At 47.4% G+C, this 21,879-nt stretch overlaps 1 protein-coding gene and 1 long non-coding RNA gene across 2 annotated transcripts in view; one reads left to right on the top strand and one right to left on the bottom strand.

The window, feature by feature from the left end:
• Inpp5d (inositol polyphosphate-5-phosphatase D) overlaps window positions 1-8,045 on the top strand; it is a 103,448-nt gene extending 95,403 nt beyond the window's left edge. Inside the window, exons 24-27 of the mRNA XM_040753083.1 lie at window positions 325-421; window positions 1,191-1,457; window positions 4,419-5,013; window positions 6,873-8,045. Coding sequence (XP_040609017.1) covers window positions 325-421; window positions 1,191-1,457; window positions 4,419-5,013; window positions 6,873-6,875 — 962 coding nt within the window. The 3' untranslated portion in view covers window positions 6,876-8,045. The remainder of the gene's footprint in view (window positions 1-324; window positions 422-1,190; window positions 1,458-4,418; window positions 5,014-6,872) is intronic.
• Window positions 7,108-10,104, bottom strand: LOC121142760. The gene is made up of 3 exons (XR_005879845.1): window positions 10,020-10,104; window positions 9,337-9,396; window positions 7,108-7,195 (listed from the first exon to the last, which is right to left on the bottom strand). It is a non-coding gene; the product is annotated as an uncharacterized LOC121142760 (long non-coding RNA).
• Between the last annotated feature and the right edge of the window lie 11,775 nt (window positions 10,105-21,879).

Raw genomic sequence — 21,879 nt, 5'->3', positions numbered from 1 at the left:
ATACTCTTATGGGATGACCTAGTAGTGTTCATTTTGTTCTAATCTGACAAGAAACGTTTGTCTGTCTTGTCCCTAAGCTAACAATTTAGAAATATTTCACCAAATAACAACTAAGTCGTAAGTACCTGTTCTCCTTCTGGACCCATGGCAGACATCATTAACCAATCACCAAGCATAAGGATTTTGAAGTCTGAAAATCTTGCTTGAAATACTTCTCCCTGTATTTGCTTCCCAGGTTTGGCCTGCAAATGGATAGCACTTTGCATTTCTAACCCATGTGGTGGCCTGGCCCTCACATATTTTTCCCCAAACCTTCTCTTCCAGACTTTGTGAAGACAGAGAGGGATGAGTCCAGTGGAGTGAAGTGCCTGAAGAACCTCACCAGCCATGACCCCATGAGGCAGTGGGAGCCTGCTGGCAGGTAGATGAACCTTGCCAAGAGGCGCTACAACTAGCCGGGTTGTGTGAGCCAGAGTCTAGGAGAGAGTAGGTGGGGCACAGGAAAGCCAAGATCAGAGAAGGAGTACTATGGGCCTAGGGGGACCACTCTCCTGCCTCAATCCTACATCCTGAGTTCAAACCCCTTCCTTTCGGGAGATCAGCCTGACTGTGAGAGAAGCTTGGAGTCTCTTCCTTGTTGGAACAGTTCAGCTCAGCTGTCCCTTCATGAGCACCTACTGTGTATCAGGAAGACGCCAGTGTAAATACAGTGTAGTCCGTGGCCAAGGGTCTTACCACCAGCTAGTGGAGGATGAAGGAACTACAGATTACTGAATAATTCCAGGGCAAAAGATGGAGGCCAGGAATGCGTGTGGTCAAAGGTCCCCATCTGTGACTTCCTAGTTTCATTTCTGTTGCTGTGACCTCTGGGCCTTGGCATGGACCTTTGCCACTGCCTGAATCATCCTTCTTACTCTTTCTTCTGCATGTCACCTAATTTCAATTCAAAAGCAACCTTGAGTGGCTCTTCTCCGGCCACCTTCTGCCTAGTGGGTCTCAACCTTCCTACTCGTCTCTCCTTGATCTCGTTTCTCTTTACTGCATTACATGCATACGAAAATGAATTAATGAATTAATGTGCCCCAGGAATGAAGGTACCAAGTGGCTGAGAAGCCGAGCAACATTTTCCTGGGGCTGCTCCCAACCGAGATGGGAAGAGGTCTCAGACGTGCCTCCATATCTTCCTACAGGGTCCCTGCATGTGGTGTCAATGAGATCATCAATCCAAACTACATTGGTGTAGGGCCCTTCGGACAGCCCCTGCATGGGAAATCAACCCTATCCCCAGACCAGCAACTCACAGCCTGGAGTTACGACCAGCCACCCAAGGACTCCTCTCTGGGGCCCGGAAGGGGAGAAGGTCCTCCCACTCCTCCCTCTCAGCCACCTCTGTCTCCAAAGAAGTTTTCATCCTCCACAGCCAACAGGGGCCCCTGCTCCAGGGTGCAGGAGGCAAGGTTAGTGTCCTAAATTGTGTTTTCCTGCTCGAAAGCGCCCCCTGGGGGCTCCCAAGGATTGTGGCCTGAAGAGACCAGAGTTGTAATAGGTTCTGCCCACCGCTTTGGCAACTGCTTGTCTAAACAATTGGTTCAACTTGATTTTAATCAGAGGGGATTTACTATTGCTGGGGAATGGTGGCATAAACCTTTAATCCCAGCACTCAAGAGGCAGAGGCAGGTGAATCTCTGTGGGTTTGAGGCCAGCCTGGTCTACAGAGAGAGTTCCAAAACACCCAAGGCTGCACAGAGAAATTCTGTCTCCAAAAACCAAAACCAACCAAACAAAAAGACCTGAATTTACTGATGAAGACATTTCTGAAACCAATGACATCCTCTGGCATCCTCCACTCCTGGAGGTCTCTGGGAAAGAGGTGAGCATTTCTGTGTAGAAGCCTTACCTACCCCAAATCTCTCTCTTTTCTAAAAACAAAACAAACAAAACAAAACAAAAAACAGTCCATGCTCTCATATATAACTCTCTGGTGGAAATTTAAAAATAATAAATAATTTGGGACTAGAAATCCAAATGAAGGCAGAGCTGTCACCCTGCAGAGGGACTGACAACACTGGTTTAGGAGGAAGAACCACACAGCCCAGGGATGAAGTCCTTAAGCAGTTAAGGTAAACTCTAGGTGGGGATCTCATTCCTACAGGATGACAGATGGCCAAGAGACATCTGGGCCCAGTTAACAGTGACACAAACGTGTCTCCGCTACCTTGGGCACTTTGTCAGGACACGGGCTCTCACATCTCTTTCCTGAGTACTGTTTTCTTTTCTGTCCTCCTCTGGACTTCAGTTCCTTAGTGGAGCTAACTAATGGTAGTCGGGATCCAATGCTGGGCATCATCCCCAGCGAGTTTCTCCCCCAACCCTCCAAGTCAAAGGCCGATGCCAGGCCTGCCTGGGATTCCTCTGGAGAGGCACTGATACTCCCGTGCCTTAGCTGTTACTTGCTGAAAGAGGGGAGCAGGGGAGAGGCACATCCCTGAACCTAGCTAGGTCTAGAGCTGGCCTCAGTACCCCTCCCTGGGATTAGGACCAAGGTCTCCATCCAGTAGGTACTGAGGTGTTTGCTCATTTGACAAAACCAATCTCTTCAGTAACCCCAGGAAGCAAAGCTAGAAACATCAACAAAGAAAATGGAAGTTTGTGGTGTCGTCCTCAGAGGTTCCCAGGGTAGAGTCACTTCACGCTTCACACTGTGAACAGAGCGTGGTGGGAACATGTTTCCTCCAACCCTGACAGCACAAGGGTAGGAATCCTTCGGGACCCCACAGGACAAGGTTCTAAGCTTGCCTCTCACCAAGGAGAGAATGAGAAGCAAGATCCTTGAAGGCCCCATACCTGCCGCTCCAGGTACCCAGCTCAGCCTGAGTAGAGACAACAGAGTACCTCAAGGTCCTCCCACCACTCCCGCAGAGCTAAGGGTTTAAGTGCCGTTTCCTGGGAAACACTTCAATCTTGGCCAGTGAAAACAACTGCTGTCCAAGGTCAAGGCTATGTGATGAGAAATAAGCCTCTATGGGCCCCTGGCTGGTGTCCAGAGTCTTCTGTGACAGAATGGACTCTGTCACCTAGATAAAGGCTTGGTTCTCTGTTACCTGTACTCAGGAGACTAAAGCTCTTTAATCTGTTTTTCCTAACCTCCCCCTAAGGATGGCAGAAGCACCCTGAGCACCCTGCTGGAGGGAACACTTTCTAGGCTCCATCTCATTGGCTCTGTCCCCTGCACCCTCTGTGTCTACAGCCGAGTAGATAGTGAGGTGCCAAGCCTTGTGGGTTTTTTTTACACACGCACATGCGTGCATGCATGCACACACACACAGTGGGTAAATCTTCCCACATAATTATCTAATCAAGATGATCGTCTCCCAGGTCACTCCAGACCTCATCAAGTTGACAACTGAGACTAATTGTCACAGAAACCATACTTCCCAGAGCCCTCCAGAGGGAAAGCTTTCTGCCCCTGGGAAGAATACTGTCACTGTTGGCTTCTGAGCCCAGGGCTTGTTTTGTGGGGCATGGCAGCTCTGCTGTATCACAGCAGCATGTCACACATATGTGGTGGCTTCCCACATTACCCTTTCTACAAATCTCCAGATATAGCCCACCTGCTCACGGATGCTCTGGTTCAAACAAATTAAGGTTGCCTCTGAGATCACAGAGAAACTTGGAATGTCACAATACCATCCTCTCTCTGCACCTCTGTCCTCTCTCTCTCTCTCTGTCTCTGTCTCTCTGTCTTTCTGTCTCTCTCTGTCTCTCTGTCTCTCTCTGTCTCTCTCTGTCTCTCTGTCTGTCTCTCTCTCTCTCTCCCTCCTTCCCTCCCTCCCTTCCTCCCTCCCTCTCTCGGCTCTATTATGTAGCTCTGAATGTGTTGGAGCTCCCCATGTAGACCAGGCTCGCCTCAAACTCACAGAGATCCACCTGCCTCTGTCTCCCGTGTTGAGATTAAAGGCATGTGCCACCACACCCAGCTCTACCATCTCTTTTTTGTGTGCTGATTTTAAGACATTATCACCAGTCATAGTGACATGAACAGGTAAAGTATGCTGAAGAGGTGCAGGCAGGAGGACCATGAGGCTGTCCTGGACTATGTCTTTAGCTTGGCATGGTGTTGCATGTCTTTTATGCCAAGGCTCAGCAGATAGAGAGGCAGGCAGATCTCCATCAGAGATACATTTGTGAGACCCTGTGTTTAATATATATATATATGTATATGTATATATGTGTACATATATATATCAAGATTAAATTCATGTAAAATTATCCCCTGGAAAATCAACAATTTAGTATATTACATGTTATACCAACACCACTATATTTAGTTCCAGACCATATTTATCATCCCTAAATGAAAGTCCTGACTTCTGAATGTGTTTCCTCCCCACTCTCCTCTCCTCTACTCCATGTTCCAGACCCAGCGACCTGGGGAAGGCAGAAGCTCTGTTACAGGAGTGCCTTCAGCTGACGAAGCCGGAGATGTTTGAGAACCCCCTGTATGGGTCTGTGAGTTCCTTCCCTAAGCTGGTGCCCAGGAAAGAGCAGGAGTCCCCCAAGATGCTGCGGAAGGAGCCCCCGCCCTGTCCAGACCCAGGAATCTCACCGCCCAGCATACTGCTCCCCAAAGCCCAAGACGTGGAGGGTATCAAGGGGACAAGCAAACAGGTCCCCGTGCCTGTCTTTGGCCCCACACCCCGGATGCGCTCTTTTACCTGTTCCTCCTCTGCTGAGGGAAGAATACCCGGTGGGGACAAAAACCAAGGGAAGCCCAAGACCTCAGCCGGTTCGCAAGCCCCGGTGCCAGTCAAGAGGCCTATCAAGCCTTCCAGGTCTGAAATGAGCCAACAGACGACTCCCATCCCAGCTCCACGGCCGCCCCTGCCAGTCAAGAGCCCTGCAGTCCTGCAGCTGCAGCATTCCAAAGGCCGAGACTACCGAGACAACTCGGAACTCCCCCACCACGGCAAGCACCGCCACGAGGAGGGGCTACTTGGCAGAACTGCCATGCAGGTGCGTCGAGCCGTGTGTGTGTGTGTGTGTGTGTGTGTGTGTGTGTGTGTGTGTGTGTGTGTGTGTGTGTGTGTGAACTTGGGGTTTGAACCTGGCACCTCTGTGCCCCTAATTGGTCCTACACAACACCTGCAAATGATTCTTGAGAGGGGGGGGGAAGCTGTGGATAGACATCTAGCTCTCTAAAATATGGGAATTTAGGTCATTTATATTTTAGTTTTATCCTCTTTTTAAAAATTATTTATTATGTATACGGTGGTCTGCCTACTTGTATCCCAGAAGGCCGAAGAGGGCACCAGATCTCACCATTTAGTGAACCACCAAATGGTTGCGGGGAATTGAACTCAGGACCTCTGGAAGAGCAGACAGTGCTCTTAACTGCTGAGCCATCTCTCCAGCCCAGTTTTATCATCTTAAGTAATATATGATTTAAAACATTCCTTATATTTTAGAAACTTCAGACAGAATATCCCCTTCCAATAGAGTCTATTTATTCTAGAGCAAAGCTAACAACGCTTTAGAGAGAAATCGCAGTTGAGACTGGACATAGTATAAACCCTGTAATCCTAGCACTCTGAAAGTCTAATGCAGGAGGACCAGGTGCTCAAGCCCAGCCTGGGCTAAATGACAAGACACTGGCTTAAGAACCAACAGCAGCTGAATGCTAAGGTTGTAGCTCGGTGGTGGAATACACACCAAGTCTCCATGAAGCCTTCGCTGAATCCACAGGGCCACAAGAGAAATGAACAGGCTCTAAAACCAGACTGTTGGCTGTTCTGTTATTGTATTGTTATTATTGTTTTCTGTTTGTTTTTGTTTTTGTTTTTTGTTTTGTTTTGATTTGGTTTTTTTGAGACAGTAGTCCTGGCTGGCCTTGAACTAAAAAATCTGCCTGCCTCTGACTCTTGAGTGATGGGATTAAAGGCTTTTGCCAACACACCTGGCCCATTATTGTATTTTATTGCAGTATTGAGGGTCAAACTCAGGGCCTTACACAATAGACAAATGCTGTATTGCAGTTCTGTGTCAGATTTAAATCCCAAGTCTCTACTGCCCAGCTCTTTGCCTTCTTAATCTGTAAAAAGATGATATTGATGGCATCTGCTGTATAGATTTATGGGGATAAATAGACTATGCCATACACTGTTACCTCATTATCAGCTATCATTCGTGTTTCATATATTTTGTGTAACATGTATCTATGTCATATATAGTATATGCATATAACATGTGAATTAGCATATAATACAATCAGGACAGTGTTCTAAGTATACTTTCAGGTCAACCTGATCTAGCCCACAGCACTAGGGATCTGTTGGGGAATATTATTTTTAGGTGTATGACTTTTGTTTATGCGGCATTTGTTTAACTCTGTGAAGCTGTGTTACTGTGCCTGTCTAAAACACCCCATGGTCCTCATAAAGAGCTGAATGTCCAATAGAGAGGCAGGAGCAGGGATAGGCGGAGCTGTCAGGCAGAGAGTATAAACAGAAGAAAACGAGGGAGAGGAGGACACCAGGGGTCAGCCAGAGAACAGGGAGAGGAGGACACCAGGGGTCAGCCACCCAGCCATAGAGTAAGAAGGAAAGTAAGATATACAAAAGTAAGATAAAAGCCCGGAGAGAAAAAGCAGACAGGTTAATTTAAGATAAGAAAAACTAGCTGGCAACAAGCCACACTAAGGCCAGGCAGTCATAAGTAATAATAAGACTCCGTGTGTGATTCACATGGGAGCTGGGTGGTGGGCCTCTCAAAAGACCTAAAGAACGAAAAGCCAAAAGAGTAAAACATTCCACAACAGGAGTCAAATGTGGCCTGGAGCTGGCAAGGCTGATAGCCCTTCTGTTTTCATCCTACAGTGAAGGCCTCGGTTTGCTGCTGGTGACGGGAGCCCCGAAGAACAGCACAAAGCAGGTCAAAGCCTCTCTCAGGATGCCTCTCCCAGGACCTCCTGCTAGCTCCTCTTGCCCAGCTTCAAGTCCAAGGCTGTGTACTTTTCAGGAAGGGCCTCACTTCTCTGTGGTCCAAGAGTGTGCTGGCTGCAACACTGGGCGGCAGATGCCGGAGCTGGGTGGAAAACACTTAACCACATGGCCAACAGGCAGCCACACCTGGGTCTCAGGACTTGGATTCCAGGGCTGCCTTCCAGTCGCCGTTTTAAAGAAAGGAACTGAGACACTGTCTGAGGGCGAAGATATTAATAATAATAATATTAATAATAATAATGGTCAGGTGCCACGTGCTGTGTTAAGTGCTTTACCAACATTTGTCAGGCTGGCCTCCAGAGCTGAGGTTTCAGTCAACCTGAACCCTGGGCCCACACCCACCAACCCCAAGCGGTAGGTCCTGAGAAGTTTAAACAAAGCATTAAAAGAGCCAGCAAACCCCTCGAGCTAGCCAGGCTCCACTGCAGGGACCTGAAGAGTCTGCATAGGTAATTGAGGCTACAAGGAGCCCGGCCCTGCCTATCTTCAGAGATACAAGCTGCCTTAGCTAAGGTTGGAGTTCTGTCACAGCCCAGATCTGCCTGGTTTCGGTTAGATTTTCAGTCTGCCAGAGTCAAGAGATCAGCTCCAACTCTCCAGTGAAGAGATCTGGCCTCAACCTAAACCAGCCATGTCAGACCCTTGCTGAGCCTATGGCCCAATACCCCCTGTGCCACTATAGGTGGGCAGCTACCGCCATACCCTAAGTTGGGCCAAGCATACCCCCCAAACCCCCCATAGCACTTCTGATGTACTGAGGGAGAATCTCTACCACTGTCCCAATGATTGAGCGCTCCAGCCTGCTATCAAGGAAGGGGAGCCTTGGTCCCAGGCTCTTGAAATAGTGCAGCCTCTTCTTCCCATGTGGTGTGACTCCCCCTGTGTCCTTGTTATACCAGGAGAATGGAATGATGATGTCTTTTCTTGTCTTGCTTTTTGATAATATCAGGATCAATGTAGGAAACCAGATCCAGAGTATGCAGGAAAGCAGGTGTATTCCCTATGTGTCCCAGTCTATGTGACCAATAAATTGTGCCTTTCTAACTAGGTTCCTGACTGTGTGGCATCTTCCTGATCTCCAGGGCCACAATTCGTCCCTGTGCTTTAACCACTGCAGAGAGACTTTGGAGCAGGAGGAGGCAGTTAAGGGTTCTCGATGGCCAGAAAATAGTATTCTCACCATGGAGACAGTCTGAAGTTGGGCATGGACATGACCATGGGTGGACATCATAACTACTTCCATACATATCCCTGTGATGGACTCCAAATGTCCTTCAGCAACCCAACCTCCACAAGTGTCTTCTAACACTGGCTGACCAAAAAGCCCACAAGTTCTTCCTAGCTTTTACCAGCGTTGGTTACTTCAGGGACAATACGCCCATGTAAACCATTCCAATGACATGGGTTCACAGGTTAGGGAATAGCCTCCAGTCAAAGACCAGCATAGATACTGGTACCACTTGTAAGGGGCCATGGCCCCTGTTACCATTCCTTCCACCTTGAGATATTTAGCATCTCTCCTGCTCACAGACCCAAGGCCTGGTCTCTAAATAGAGATCCAAAGAGCTGCATCCTTGGCAGGCCCTGAGTAAACTACTCACTGCCTACTTGGATGGTCCTTGTGGACTGGTAGACTCAAGGCTGAGAATATTCCAGAATAGTTCCTCACCTCTACTTAGGTGAATGTCTCTACAGATTCACTACTTGGTTCCAACAAAGAACTTCACCCCCATCTCTAGGCAACAACATTCTGACCCAGCAGATGAGTAAAGCAACCCCCCACCCGCCCCAGCATTCTGACCCAGTAGACCAAGAGCCAAGTAGAGGCATAGCTGAAGGTACCTTGATATTCTAGAGGGAGGGCACACAGGGAGTGCAGGCAGGCTCCACCCTGCTGTTCTTTACCTCCCTTTTCCTGGGGCTTCACCCTGGGTCACACTCGCTTGTGACCCCAGAGCTGAGGGCCAGGACCCTACTGCCTTTGACCCACCGGACACCTCCTGCTATTATAATGGGCTGGCTTGCTATGTGGGGCACCTGCAGCTGCCTATCCAAGGAATAACAACTATCTCCTTCCGTGGATGTGCAGCCTCCCCTATCATTTCTGTGGGCTCAAGGATAAGCAGAAGGTAGAACCTATGTATGCTATCATTTCTGTGGGCTCAAGGACAAGCAGAAGGTAGATGTATGCTATCATTTCTGTGGGCTCAAGGATAAGCAGAAGGTAGGACCTATGTATGCTATCATTTCTGTGGGCTCAAGGACAAGCAGAAGGTAGGACCTATGTATGCTTCCTGTCCCTTCACCCTGAGCTCTAGTCACCAGTGCAGATCCTCACCCATTTTTCCTCCTCCTCCTTTGCATGTGGATGGTCGCTGGGGCTGCCTGATGCTTGAAGCTGGAGACACAAGGACTGAAGTTTCCATCTCGTCCTCCTAGCCCTGTACACACCCCCGAGCTCCTTGACCACCTTCTGTGGACTCTGGGCCATCACTGTCTCCCAGAACCCACGCTAGTTGTCTCTTTTGCTAACGATTCTATCCTACCCCCACCCTCCAACACTCAGTTCCTCCTTCTATGGCAGAGGAATGGGAAGCCAGATATCAGCCCTCTGTCACCTCAGTTTTCTTCGATGAGTCCCATGAGAAGTTAAGAAGCTTTGCTCACAAACTGCCCCACCCTTAAAATGACCCATCACCCCTAAAATTGTAGATCAACAGTCACTTTGTCTTTTAAGAAGCAAATCTTCCCTTCTTTGCTTGGCTATATGAAGCTGGTCAGAGCCCAGATTTCCTGTTACCATGATAATGGTCTCTGGTGTGAATGTATCAGCTTCTAAGCGCCATGCAAGGGATCTAGAGGGTGGCAGTGGGCTGTCAGGCCACCTGTGGGACTCGATGGGCAGCCACTTTACTCCTCTGCCAAGTGTTTCCTGTGGCTTTCTAACCACTGATAAGAGAGAAAGAGTGAGTCACTGAGAAAAGCTCTCTCCCACAGATATCTTCCCTAACCCCAGCCTACCAGGTTTGTCTTTGCTTGTCCTTAAAATAGCTCCTTTCTGCAAACTAATTTCCATGGAGACCCAGCTATGGAAAGACCCAGAAGCTTTCTGTGAGGCAGTGAGCTCAGTAGCAGCCTTCACTCCAACAGGGAGACCTTTTATGATGCAAATATCTGGTCTCACCCTCCCATTTACCTGGCAAGGTCCCATTCTGGGGAAACTGCTCTGCACACAGGCACGTGGAGTCTAGCACTGACAATCTATATCTGGTTAGGCCCTGGTTAGTGACTGCTCCAAGCTTATCATTTCTCTCTCAGCTCATAGATGACCCACCCATTGGTTCTTCATTCAAGTGATCTTAGACTTGATATGCATAGCTCCTGTTCTCCATCATCCATTTGTACTGGGCCTGAGAATACCATGGGACAGGACATGGTCATGGCTGAGGGTCAGACAGAATGGGATTTAACACCTTAGTTTGTGTTTTCCAACAGAATTCTCTTAATCAAGCCCAACAACCTGAGTTGGATCCCCAGAACTCATGTAAAAAGCTGGATGCATAACCTGTGATCCCTGGTGCACACCTTTAATCCCTGCCCTCAGGAGGCACAGGCAGGTGGATCTCTGAGTTCAAGGCCAGCCTGGTCTACAGAGCAAGTTCCAGAACAGCCAGGGCTACACAGAGAAACCCTGTTGAGAGAGAGAGAGAGAGAGAGAGAGAGAGAGAGAGAGAGAGAGAGAGAGAGAGAAGGAAAACCTGGATGCAGTAGTCCCAGCACTCCTACTGAGAGATGGACAGAAAGTGCAGGAGAATTGCCTAGAAACTCAAGCCAGATAGCCCAGTGTGTATGAACCATAGCAGCCAAAACAAGAGAGGTCATGCCTCAACTAAATTGAAGGTCAGAACCAGCTCCCAAAAGTTGTCTTCTGACCTCCACACACACTCTGTGGCATGCATAGGTCTACCCACACACACACACACAAGCAACACACACACACACACAGGAAGAGGAGGTAGCAGAGGAGGAGGAAGTAACTCCAGTTGTCAGGGTGGCTGATTTTAGGCCAGGGAATCTGTCCTTGTCTCATTAGTTTGGGCTCAGATGGTGAAGCAGATTCAAGGGCAAGGAGGCAGACCTGAGGTAAGGAAGGGAATGCCCTCATGAGTAGGTGACTGCTGGGGACAGCTGGGTTGTCTGGGGGACAACTGCATGTGGAAACACCTATTACCCCATCCAAAGAGGGCCATGTTAGGGGGTGCCTCTGGGAGCTGCTTGGTCCTAGCTCTCCTGGTCTAAGCAGAAAGCTAGCTCCAAAAGGCAGGCAAGAGCCCTCCAGCTTGAAGGGCAGCACGCAGGAAAGCCACGTGTGATATGTGTAAGGCACTGGTGGGTTTGCTCCACTTACCAGTAGCACCATAGACAGAGTTTCAGTACGCTTGCCCACAGAACACCAGCCCCTCCTGCTACTGCTGTGTGTCTACAGGCTGAGGTTTCTGGATGCTCAGACGGACATCTGTGAAGGGGGGCCCTCTCTTTGGATAGGTTCTGTCTCTTGAGAAAAACCAACCTGGAAGGCCCAGGAAAGAACATTCTAGACAGAAGGAGGTGCACAGTCTCTGAAGGAGTAGCATGGAGTGTGGTGAAATGAGAAGATGAATGGGAGCAGGAGAGTATACCAGGAGGTGCTGGGGTGCCGGGGGTCCTGTAGGAACCAGTGCTCAGATGTACGGAGAGCCGTAGGATCTGTGCGGGCACAAGAGAGGCCCATTACTCAGAGTAGATCTAAACCAGGATGCTGGTAGCTGAAAGAGCATCGAGGTACCTGTGAGAGGTAGTGACAGAAGAGGGGAGACCTACATGAGTGTCTTCTCCACCCTGTCCCTGGCACTTGACCTGGGGACCTTTTCTAAACCTTCTGGGAAGAACACAGATATAGTGGCTCAAACAGCTCTCATTATAGGGCTCCATGGTCAAAAGGTCAGCAAGTTTAACAGACAATGGTATAAGATGCCCAATCCAATTTGATCATCTAACAAGAGTTTTGAGTGAAAGTGTATCCCCAAAGAGTAGGTTTGTGGTTTTCTGTGTGGATTTTGATTAGCTATCCTCTGACTGCCCCCCCAAAGGGAGGGTACCATGCTTCCAAATCTGGAATGAGGTACTACCACCTTGAATCCAGAAGACATAAACCCGAGGCAAGCAAAGAGAGAGATGGTAAATAAAATCTACCACAGACTGCACTCATATTCTGTCTTTACGTCAAAAAGAACTATGTGGAAGCTGAGACGGCACCATTTGCTAAGTTATATTTTATAGATGTGAATCTAGAAGAGAGTGGTGGTGGTGGAGGTGGCGCACAACTTTAATCCCAGCACTCAGGAGGCAGAGGCAGGCAGATCTCTGTGAGTTCGAGGCCAGCCTGGTCTACAGAGCGAGTTCCAGGACAGCCTCCAAAACAATACAGAGAAACCCCCTCTTGAAAAAAACAAACAAAGCTAAAGGAACCGGGTGTGGTGGCACATTTAAGTCCAGCACTTGGGAAAGCAAGAGGCAAATGGATCTCTGCAGATCTGTAGAGTTCAAGTCAGCCTGGTCTACATTGCTAGTTCCAAGACAGCCAGGGCTACATAGAGAAACATGTCACATAAAACAACAGCAAATAGAGAGGAACGTTGGCCTTAGGATGTGGCAATGGGTAGAAACTCAGGAATGAGGAACCCTGAAAAAGGGAAGAAATGGATATATAGAAATAACTTTTTCTCAGAATTTCCCTCAAATGTAATAAGATGGAGCAATTGTTGTAACAGGGTTTATAATACAGACACAATATTCTGACAACATTTGAGTGAAGGATGGATAAGGAGGTTGTGAATAGCGTTAGATAATTGTGACGGTGAAGCTTCAGTGTCAACTGGACTCCATGAAGAATTTCATAGGATTTATCTGTGAGGTGTTTTCAGAGAAGCTCAACTGAAGAGGGAAGTCCTACCCTGAATATGGGTGGCACCATCCCCTAGGCTGGGGTCCTAGGCTCAGTGGGAAAGCAGGAAGGGAGAGGGCTGAGTCCTCAGACTGCTTTCTCCCTGTTTCCTGGCTCTGGAGGCAATGTCACCCCACACTCCTGCCACTGCACCTCCCCAACATCGTGCACAAACTGAGAGCCAAAAGAAACCTTTCAAGGCACTTTTGTCAGATTACGTTGTCCTGGCAGTGCAAACAAAAGCTGAGCTTATGAGTCTCTGCTTGCGTAAGACAATATCCACTGTAAATACGCTGTGGTGTATGTTTTTGTCTCTAGGGCAGCCACTCAGATGTGGGGGTTCTTGAACTGGTGACGGAGCACAGTGGTAGAGGACTCTCTCACACGTGGGTTCATTGACAAGATGTGGGGGCTCTTGGTGTGCTGTGTCTCTTCCACTGGGTTCCAATTCCACATCCCCATCTCTTCCCTAAGTTTGGTCTTCTGACCCTTTTCTGCCTCATGCCCAACCCTGTCCATTTCCTTCCCTTCCCAAATGCCACCAGCAGAGGGCTGCATCGTCAAGCAGACTTCACTGAGAGTTTTGGGCAATGATTGCTATATCCCAAACTGTACAGCCAGCTATGTACAAATAACTATTATCCATCTTTTTGTTTGGGTTTTTTTTGTTTTTGGGTTTTTTTTTTTTTTGGTTTTTACGAGACAGGGTTTCTCTGTATTATTTTGGAGGCTGTCGGTCCAGCCCAGCCTCGAACTCACAGAGATCCGCCTGCCTCTGCCTCTCTGAGTGTTGGGATTAAAAGTACGCACCACCACCCAGCTACGATGATCCATCTTTGTTATGAAAATTCCTCAGTCAGCTGACTGACTAGAAATCTTTCTCTAGCCCCCTCCCGCACCCCCAATCTACCTAAAACCCATCTTTTGCCATCCCTTAGGGCTGTTACTTCATAACAACTATGGTCCTGTTACAAGAAGACAACATTCTCTCGGAAAACTATAACAACCAACTTTTGAACCTATCGTTTCTCCCACCGACAAATAGAAGAGGAGAGGAAGAGGGAAAGAGAAAGTGAGAAACAGACAGGCAGAATTGAAGACGCAGCCACTGTTCATACTCAGCCAGAATCCCGAGGGCTAGGAAGCCTAGTTAGGGATAGTGCTCTTGAGTGCTAGCCTGCACCCAGAGCTCATTGAGAAGTGCCGAGAATTCATAGAGGGGGAGAGTTCTATAAGTGAAGACAAGCTAACACAACCTGTTACAAAGATGAGTAAGACCATCTTTGAAGGCAGCTCTCAAACTATACAGATATTTAGAGCGTGGGAGGGGTGTCATGTAGAGGACAAGTGTCCAAACAGTTAATGAAAATAGACAGTGCTAGTGATTGGCATGGCAGTTATTTGTAATTACATGAGCTAACAAAACAGAATTCCTGGCATGCCTTCTCCCAAAGTCATTTAGATTTGGCTTAGAAAGCAGCATGGTTTTTATAACAGATTTTTCTAATTATGTTTTGCTTATGTTAATATGAAGATTTTATTCCTCAAGTAAACACCACCTGATCACAAAGCAGCAGGGCCCAAAAGTACACTGAGCGCCAGGTGGAAGCCAGGCTGGGGTTTCGAGATTTGCTGTCATGCAAAGGTTTGCGTGCATTCTGCGTGGGCTGCTCTCTCCAGCTCATCTATGAAGCGTGAGGGCAGCTACTCTGTCTTCTGGGCTTCCTCTGAATTCCTTAGCTGGGTGCAGCAGTATCTGGTTGCCAGGAGGCTGAGGCAGGAGAATGCAAACTCAAGGTGGGCCTGGGCTACAGAGGAAGTTCAAAGGCAACCTGGGCAATTTAATGAGGCTCTGCTGCAAAATAAACAGGGCTTAAAGGGATCTGGGGTTATAGCTAAGTGGTGGAGCTCTTGCCTGTGGATGAAGCTCTGGGTTCAATGCCAGGGCTAAAAAAAGACCACTCCAACTTGGCCTCACATAAAATTACCTAAAGAATCTGTTTAAATGTAGGTTTCTAGGCCCTGCCAGGATGATTGACAGGTAGTTGATTCTCTTGGTCTAGGTGGTACCTGGGAAGCTGAATTTCAGCAAGTATTCTATACCTTCTAGGATACCTGGGCATGTTATTTCGTTTGTTTAAAAAAATGCTTCTCAAATTGCCAGATGCATGTTTCATATTTGAGGTAAAGTGAGGAAACGAAAGCCAGACCTGGGCTCGGACCCCACCTCAGCATTAATGATGCTTGCTTCCTTCTGAGACTGCCATTCGTGAGAAGGGTAATAAATAGATATGCCTCAGAATCCTGCATGGGAAGACTGGAGGAAATAAGCTACAGAGTGGCTCTCAGTGCTGTGTCCAGAAAGTTCTAGAGCCTTTCTCTGTGATCCTTGCCTTCAAAGCCTCAGAGGCTCCACACCTGGGAGCACTAGCCTTATTTCCATGTCATTGAGTCATCTTGTAATTCTGTATTTCAGAGTCCAGGTAGTATATCAGACTGCGTGAGTGTGTATCTGTGTCTGTGTGTGTGTTCATGGGCATGTGCATGTGTACGTGATCACCTTTGTGTCCACATGGGGAGACAAGAAGTCAACTTTCAATATCTTTCTATAATCTCAATCCACGGTGTTTTTTGAGACAAGGTCTCTGACAGCATCTGAATTTTGCTGTTTCTGAGTGCATGGGATCTTCCTGGTCCCTCTCACTCGCAGCACTGGTCTTACGGATACATGCTGTCACGCCCAGCTCTGATATGGGTTCTGTAGATCCCAGCACAGGTCCTTATGCTTGTGCTATGAGTGTTTTTCACACTGAACCATCTCCCCAGCCCACAACTCAGAGCTTTCAGGCTCCTCTGTCTCTTGTTTCCACTCATGCCATTATTCATCCTGCAGCATATGGACAGCAGGTTCTGTGCCCGCTCTCCTTTGCTGTTGGCGCTGCACCATTCAACAATATGGTGTTAACAAAAAATATTAAAACTCGCTGTCTTACATTTTTGGTTCTTGTTCATAATGTTGCATAATGAAAGGGAAAATCTTTCCCACAGTCCCAGTGGTGCAGAAACATTTAGAGAGGGCTCTAAATATAGCCTCCCAGATGACGGGGAGGTTGTTTTGTGTCATTCTGTGATTTCTTTTTCACAGCATGTTCTGTGTGCCGGAATTTTAAAAAAAAATTTTAAATGAAGTCAGAATGCTAAATTTAAAGGCACCTTTGCTCTTTGCTGATTGCAAAACACATTTTGTTGCCATTTAATTTACTGTGCCTCTTGGCATCAGACTCCAATGACAAAGCAAAAGGCAGAAGGCAATGGCCCTGAAAACACCAGATCCTACCTTCCACAGCTTTCCTAACCTGTTAGCTATTGACTCCCAGTGACTGAATGTAGAAAGAGTTGCAACACTTTCTCTTAATTCTTATTGGGCTTGGGTATGTGTGAGAGAAGACTGAAGAAATCCAGTATTTTACATAATGTGATTATTAATCCCAAGTGACATATAATAAGCTCCCAAATAGCCTCAGAATACTGGTTGTTAAGGAGAGTAAATTGTAACTGCAAATACTTCCAACTCAGGTACAAAATCTGTAGTAACCTATTCATGGTCAATACAATTATAACTAGGGCTTCTGTATATGAATCAGGAAGAGACATGACTCAATCCATAGGACATAGGTTTGGTTATTTTCTAGGAAAGCAACTTTAGGGAGATGCATATGGACAGATTCCCTCAACTGAACAGCAAACTTCTGAGAAGAAGAAATGTTTCCAACCTCTTTCCCTTCTGTGGTGAAGTAGGTGGTTTATCAGGAAGTCAACAGGGCCCTTAGCTGAGGCAAGCAGTGGCTCCTGAACTAGGTTCCAGAGTGACTCCCGCTGGCCAATTGTATGCAAAGAGCCACGTGGGTGTGAGTACTTCCTGTATTAGTGTGCTTGTTTCCTGGGGAGGCATCAAGTCTGGCTTCCTTAGAGTTTTTAGGAAATAGTATGCAAGTCCTGGCCTCAGGGCTGAAATTTTGGTCCCTGTGATTGTTAATATTGTCAACTTGACAGAATCTAAAACCACCTAAGAGGCAAACCTGTGGGCACACCTAGGAAGAATTATCTAGACATGCTAACCTCTGGGCTTCCTCGTGAGGGATTATTTTGATTCCGCTAATAGACGTGGGAAGACCCACCCTGGATGTGGTTGATACCATTCCCTGGGCTGGGATCCTGGATGACCTAAAAAGGAGAAAGCTAGCTAAGCACTAATAGGTTTTCTGCTCCCATTCCCACAGGTTTCTCCACCGATGCAGTAAGTCAGAACAAGCTGAATTGAAAAGTATAACAACAGGTTTATTTGAGCAAAGCAACTCCTGGACAAATTCTCCAGTCCCACAGATAGAGGCCAGAGAAGACACACCCCTGAACGAAAAGCGGAGAGACTTTATAGGTTGCAGGTTGTGTCTACCACAAGCTGGATTTGTGCCCAAGGATGGTCAAAAGCTGAGTGCTTTATTTGGGGGCTTGGATGACTGGCGACTTCAGAGGAGGGAGCTGCAGTAGCTGCCAAGAATTCACAGCTGGGGTTGTTGTTGTTGTTGTTTTGTTTTTGTTTGTTTGGTTTTGGTGGCTTTCTTTGTTTGGAGATTCTCTAAGTGGGTGGGGAGTGAAGAGAAACAGGATTGATCTTCTCAGACTGTACAGGGCTAAGCCAGAGGTTCCAACAGCACAGGCACCAGCATTTATTTCTCTCTGTGTATTGATCACCTCAAGTTCCCATCACCAATAACCCCCCACATTGGACTTTGCCCTTGAACTCTGAACTGAGATAAGGCTTCTTTCCTTAAATTTCTTTGATCAGAGTTATTTTATCATAACAACAGAAAAATAACTAACTCAGTCCCCAATGTATGTTGATGCGAAAGAGATCACCCTGGGTCTGGCTGGGTGTTGGACAGATGCCCACTCCACAGAATCATACATAGGGCCCAAGAAAGGGCTCACGGAGGTCCAAGTCTTCTAAAAGTCTGCTCTCCTCCCCACCTTGTACTAGAGAAACAAATGTGGACACTAGTTTCTATAGATGTTGGTGAAAATGGCCAAACAGGGCCTTGCACATGCCAGACAAGTACTCTGCCACTGAATTATAGTTCTAGTCATCAGACTGGGATCTTATGTAGTTCAGACTGGCCATTACTCACCAGGTACCCAAGAATTATCTTGCACTTCTGATCCTCCTGTTTCTACCTCACCAGTGCTAGGATTATAGAGGGGTACCACCTTGTCTGTTTTAAGTAGTGCCTGGAGTCAAACCCACGGCCCTGTGCATACTAGGCAAGCTACATCCATAGCCCCTGAGTTTTCCTTTCTTATAAAAAGTTATTTTTTTTCTGTTTGTGCGTGCACATGCACATGTTTGCATGGGCACACAAGTGCCAGTGTGTGTGTGTGTGTGTGTGTGTGTGTATGTGTGTGTGTGTGTGTGTGTGTGTGTAGGACAGCTTGTGGGAGTCAGTTTTCCCTCCTCCTATTCCTTTTATTATGTGGGTCCTGGGGATCAAACTCAGGTCTTCAGGCTTAGTGGCAAATGTATTTACCTACTGAGCCACCTTACCAATAACTTGAAAGACAAACTGTCTTCACCCCAGTTATCTCTCAGAATAAGTAGGTTCATCCCTATGATGAAAAAAATCACACTCTAAAAAAAATGAAACATTTACAAGCAAATGACCGTGCATTGCTCTGACCTGCACTTGGACAGTAATTTGCTACACTGTGGGTTCTGTGTGCATTCTCTCAGAAGCACACAGGGAACTCAATTGGTAGCCTACTCTGTGGTGGTCTCTTGCTTCTTCCTTCCTGAGAGATTCTCAATTTTGTTTGAATATCACCCCAAAGCACAAACCCATAATCTACACTTCCGTAGCTGTCTGAGCTCAGCTGGGTGTTTTTATCTGGAGAGGTCTCGTGAAGTTATAGTTGGATGGCTGTCAGAGCTGGGTCACCCAAGGCTTCCTTAAGCTTCTTCATTCACAAGTCGGAGGTCTCAGGGGTCATGGCTGCAATTGCAGACCACTGACCAAGCATCTGTCTCCCATCCTCTCATCAGTTCCAACACAAGTCTGTCTTGGGCTTCCTTATAGTCAGCTGTGTGTGGCTGATGGCTTCTTACAAGATGTACAGGCAGAACTATAAGGCTTCTATCACCAAGCTGCAAGAGCTATGCAGTGATCTTGTCAGTGATCCAGTGGTAGTCAAAGCAGTTCAGGAAGAGACCACAGGTTACCATGCAGGCGGTCAGGGGTGAGGTGGGTAGCAGTTCGTTTAGACCATTTGATTTTCTCCTAGGCTGGAGGGGCAAGTTGGGCTCTCCTTGTAGTGGGTGTGGAGGTGTGAGTGCCATGGTAGGGCTCCCTTCAACTCTTGGGAGCCTACTTACCAGATGGTTTCTGGGGATTTAACTAGGGTGGTCAAGTTTGGTAGACACCTTCACCTGCTAAGCCTGCTTGACAGTTCAGAAATATATTTATTTCTTCATTTATTTTACATACAGTTTCTCCTCCCTCCTCTTTTCTGTTCCCTCCCCTTACCTCCATCCACTCCTCCTCAGTTCAGAAAGGGGCAAGCCTCCCATGGAAGTCAACAAAGCCTGGCATATCAAGTCGAGGCAGGACCAAGCTCCTCCCCCTGCATCAAGGCTAGGTGAGGCATCCCAGCATGGGGAATGGGTTCCAAAAAGCCAGCTCATGTGCCAGGGACAGATCCTGATCCCATTGCTAGGGTCTCCACAAACAGACCAAACTTCACAACTGTCCCCCACAAGTGAAGGTCTAGGTTGGTCCGGTGCGGGACCCCTAGTTGTTGGTCCAGAGTCCATCAGCTCCCACTAGCTCATAACTTAAAGCCTGGAAATCACCAACCACAGTCAAAGCGCTGATTGTCTTTCTGATATTTCCCAGCCACCCACTTCTTGTCCAGATCATAACGGCCACCTCTCCTTTCTAAAATTGTCCCCTAACTGAGGAAATAGATAGAATGGAGAATGGTGGACAGCCTTAACCTTCCCAGGTTAGGATCATATCAGATCAAGGAGATGATACGGGGGACTTTAAGAAAATGGGAGGGGGGAAGGGAGATTGTGGAGCTGAGGGGATACAGTTACTCCACCTAGCAGAGTGTGAGCCACTGGCTCGCTTCCAAGGTCTAGGGCAGAGTCAGACCCTGGATAGATGTCAAAGGTAGATTGCTAGGACCAGAGACCGCTCCTTAATCTCTGCCTCAGCCTGGACTTTGTAAGGGTGGGGCTATATTGCTTGAGCCTGAAGGAAAAGAGTTAAACATTTTCTACCATCAATTGTGCTTCACTGGTGCTAGGGTTTGGATGTGTCCCCAGAGTTCATGTGTTGGGACCTTTATCCCCAGTGTGGAGGTGGGAAGAGGAGCCTGCTTTCAATGAATGGGTTGGTGCTGTTAGTGAGGGAGTGGCCCCTAATAAAGGATGAGCCCACCTTTCCCTTCCTCATGCTGCCCTCCCTCTATGTGGCTCTTTGGCTGTACTGTGGTGTGCTCAGAAGACCATCCCAGTAGACACTGTTCCTCCATCTTGTTACTCCACACTTAAAACGCTCAGTTAGGCTGGGATAACATGCTAGGCCCTTCTGCTCTAGGCTGGACTGCCCACATTTTCAGGGGAATGAGGTCTATACTTCCCTTTAGTTACTGGAGAAGCTGTTTGTCCTATATACTAAGAAATTTCCAAGGAATCTTTTGAAGGAGAGGGTGTAATAATTTCACTAGACCCAAGATAAATGATAAATGGATGTTTATTGGAGGAACACTTACACAGATAATAATAAAGAACCGCGAGAGCGTTTCTCTGCAATTCCTATCAGATCTGCTGACCCAAGCGAACGAGACTGTGCAAGTGAGAATACCCCTTAAACTTCCCTCCTTCCATGGCCATCCGCCAGAAGCCACGCCCAGAGGGGTGTGGCCACCGTTACAGGCTCTCCGGAAAGACGAAAGATACCACGTACAATCTTTAGTTATGGGAAGCTTAACAAGAGACTAAGGTGTGCACAGGGATAGAAAAATTTCTCTCATTGTAAAGACGTTTGGAACAGAGTCAATGAAATGTTGCTATAGAGTGGAGCATCACTCAGTTCTCATCAGAGAGACTTCTCCTTGCCGCAAACGGTACAAAGGGATCCACAACAGGATAATGTACAGAGAGTGAGAGACTTTGGAGCACCCTAAATGGGATGTCTCTATCAAACCTTCCCCTCGAGGTTCAGAGATCTATGTGGAATGCTGTGGAAAAATCTTTGTACATTATAAATGTGCATTGCTCTCATTAATAAAAGGCTGATTGGCAGGCTGGGTGTTGGTGGCACACCCTTTAATCCCAGCACTTGGGAAGCAGAGGCAGGTGGATCTCAGTGAGTTCAAGGCCAGCATGGTCTACAAGAACTAATTCCAGAACAGTCAGAACTGTTACATAGAAAAAACCCTTCTCAAAAAACAAACAAACAAAAAACGGATTGGCCAATAGTTGGGCATGAAGATATTGGGAAAGACAACCTGACACAGAGAATTCTGGGAGGAAGAAGGGCAGAGTCAGAGGAGAGACACCAGCTGCCCAGCAAGCAGGATATGTAAAACAAAAACAAAAAAATGAGGTAACAAGCCAGGGGCCATGTGACAAGCGAAATAGAGATATGGGTTAATTTATGCGTAAGAGTTAGCTAGTAACAAGCCTGAGCTATCAGTCAAGTATTTATATTTTTGGGGAGGGGGTTGAGACAGGATTTCTCTGTGGCTTTGGAGGCTATACTGGAACTAGCTCTTATAGACCAGGCTGGTCTCAAACTCACAGAGATCTGCCTGCCTCTGCCTCCCGAGTGCTGGGATTAA

This window comes from Mesocricetus auratus, unplaced genomic scaffold, assembly GCF_017639785.1.
Source record: "Mesocricetus auratus isolate SY011 unplaced genomic scaffold, BCM_Maur_2.0 Super-Scaffold_100010, whole genome shotgun sequence".
NCBI classification, from domain to species: Eukaryota; Metazoa; Chordata; class Mammalia; order Rodentia; family Cricetidae; genus Mesocricetus; species Mesocricetus auratus.
This window is presented reverse-complemented; position numbering and strand designations above follow the sequence as displayed.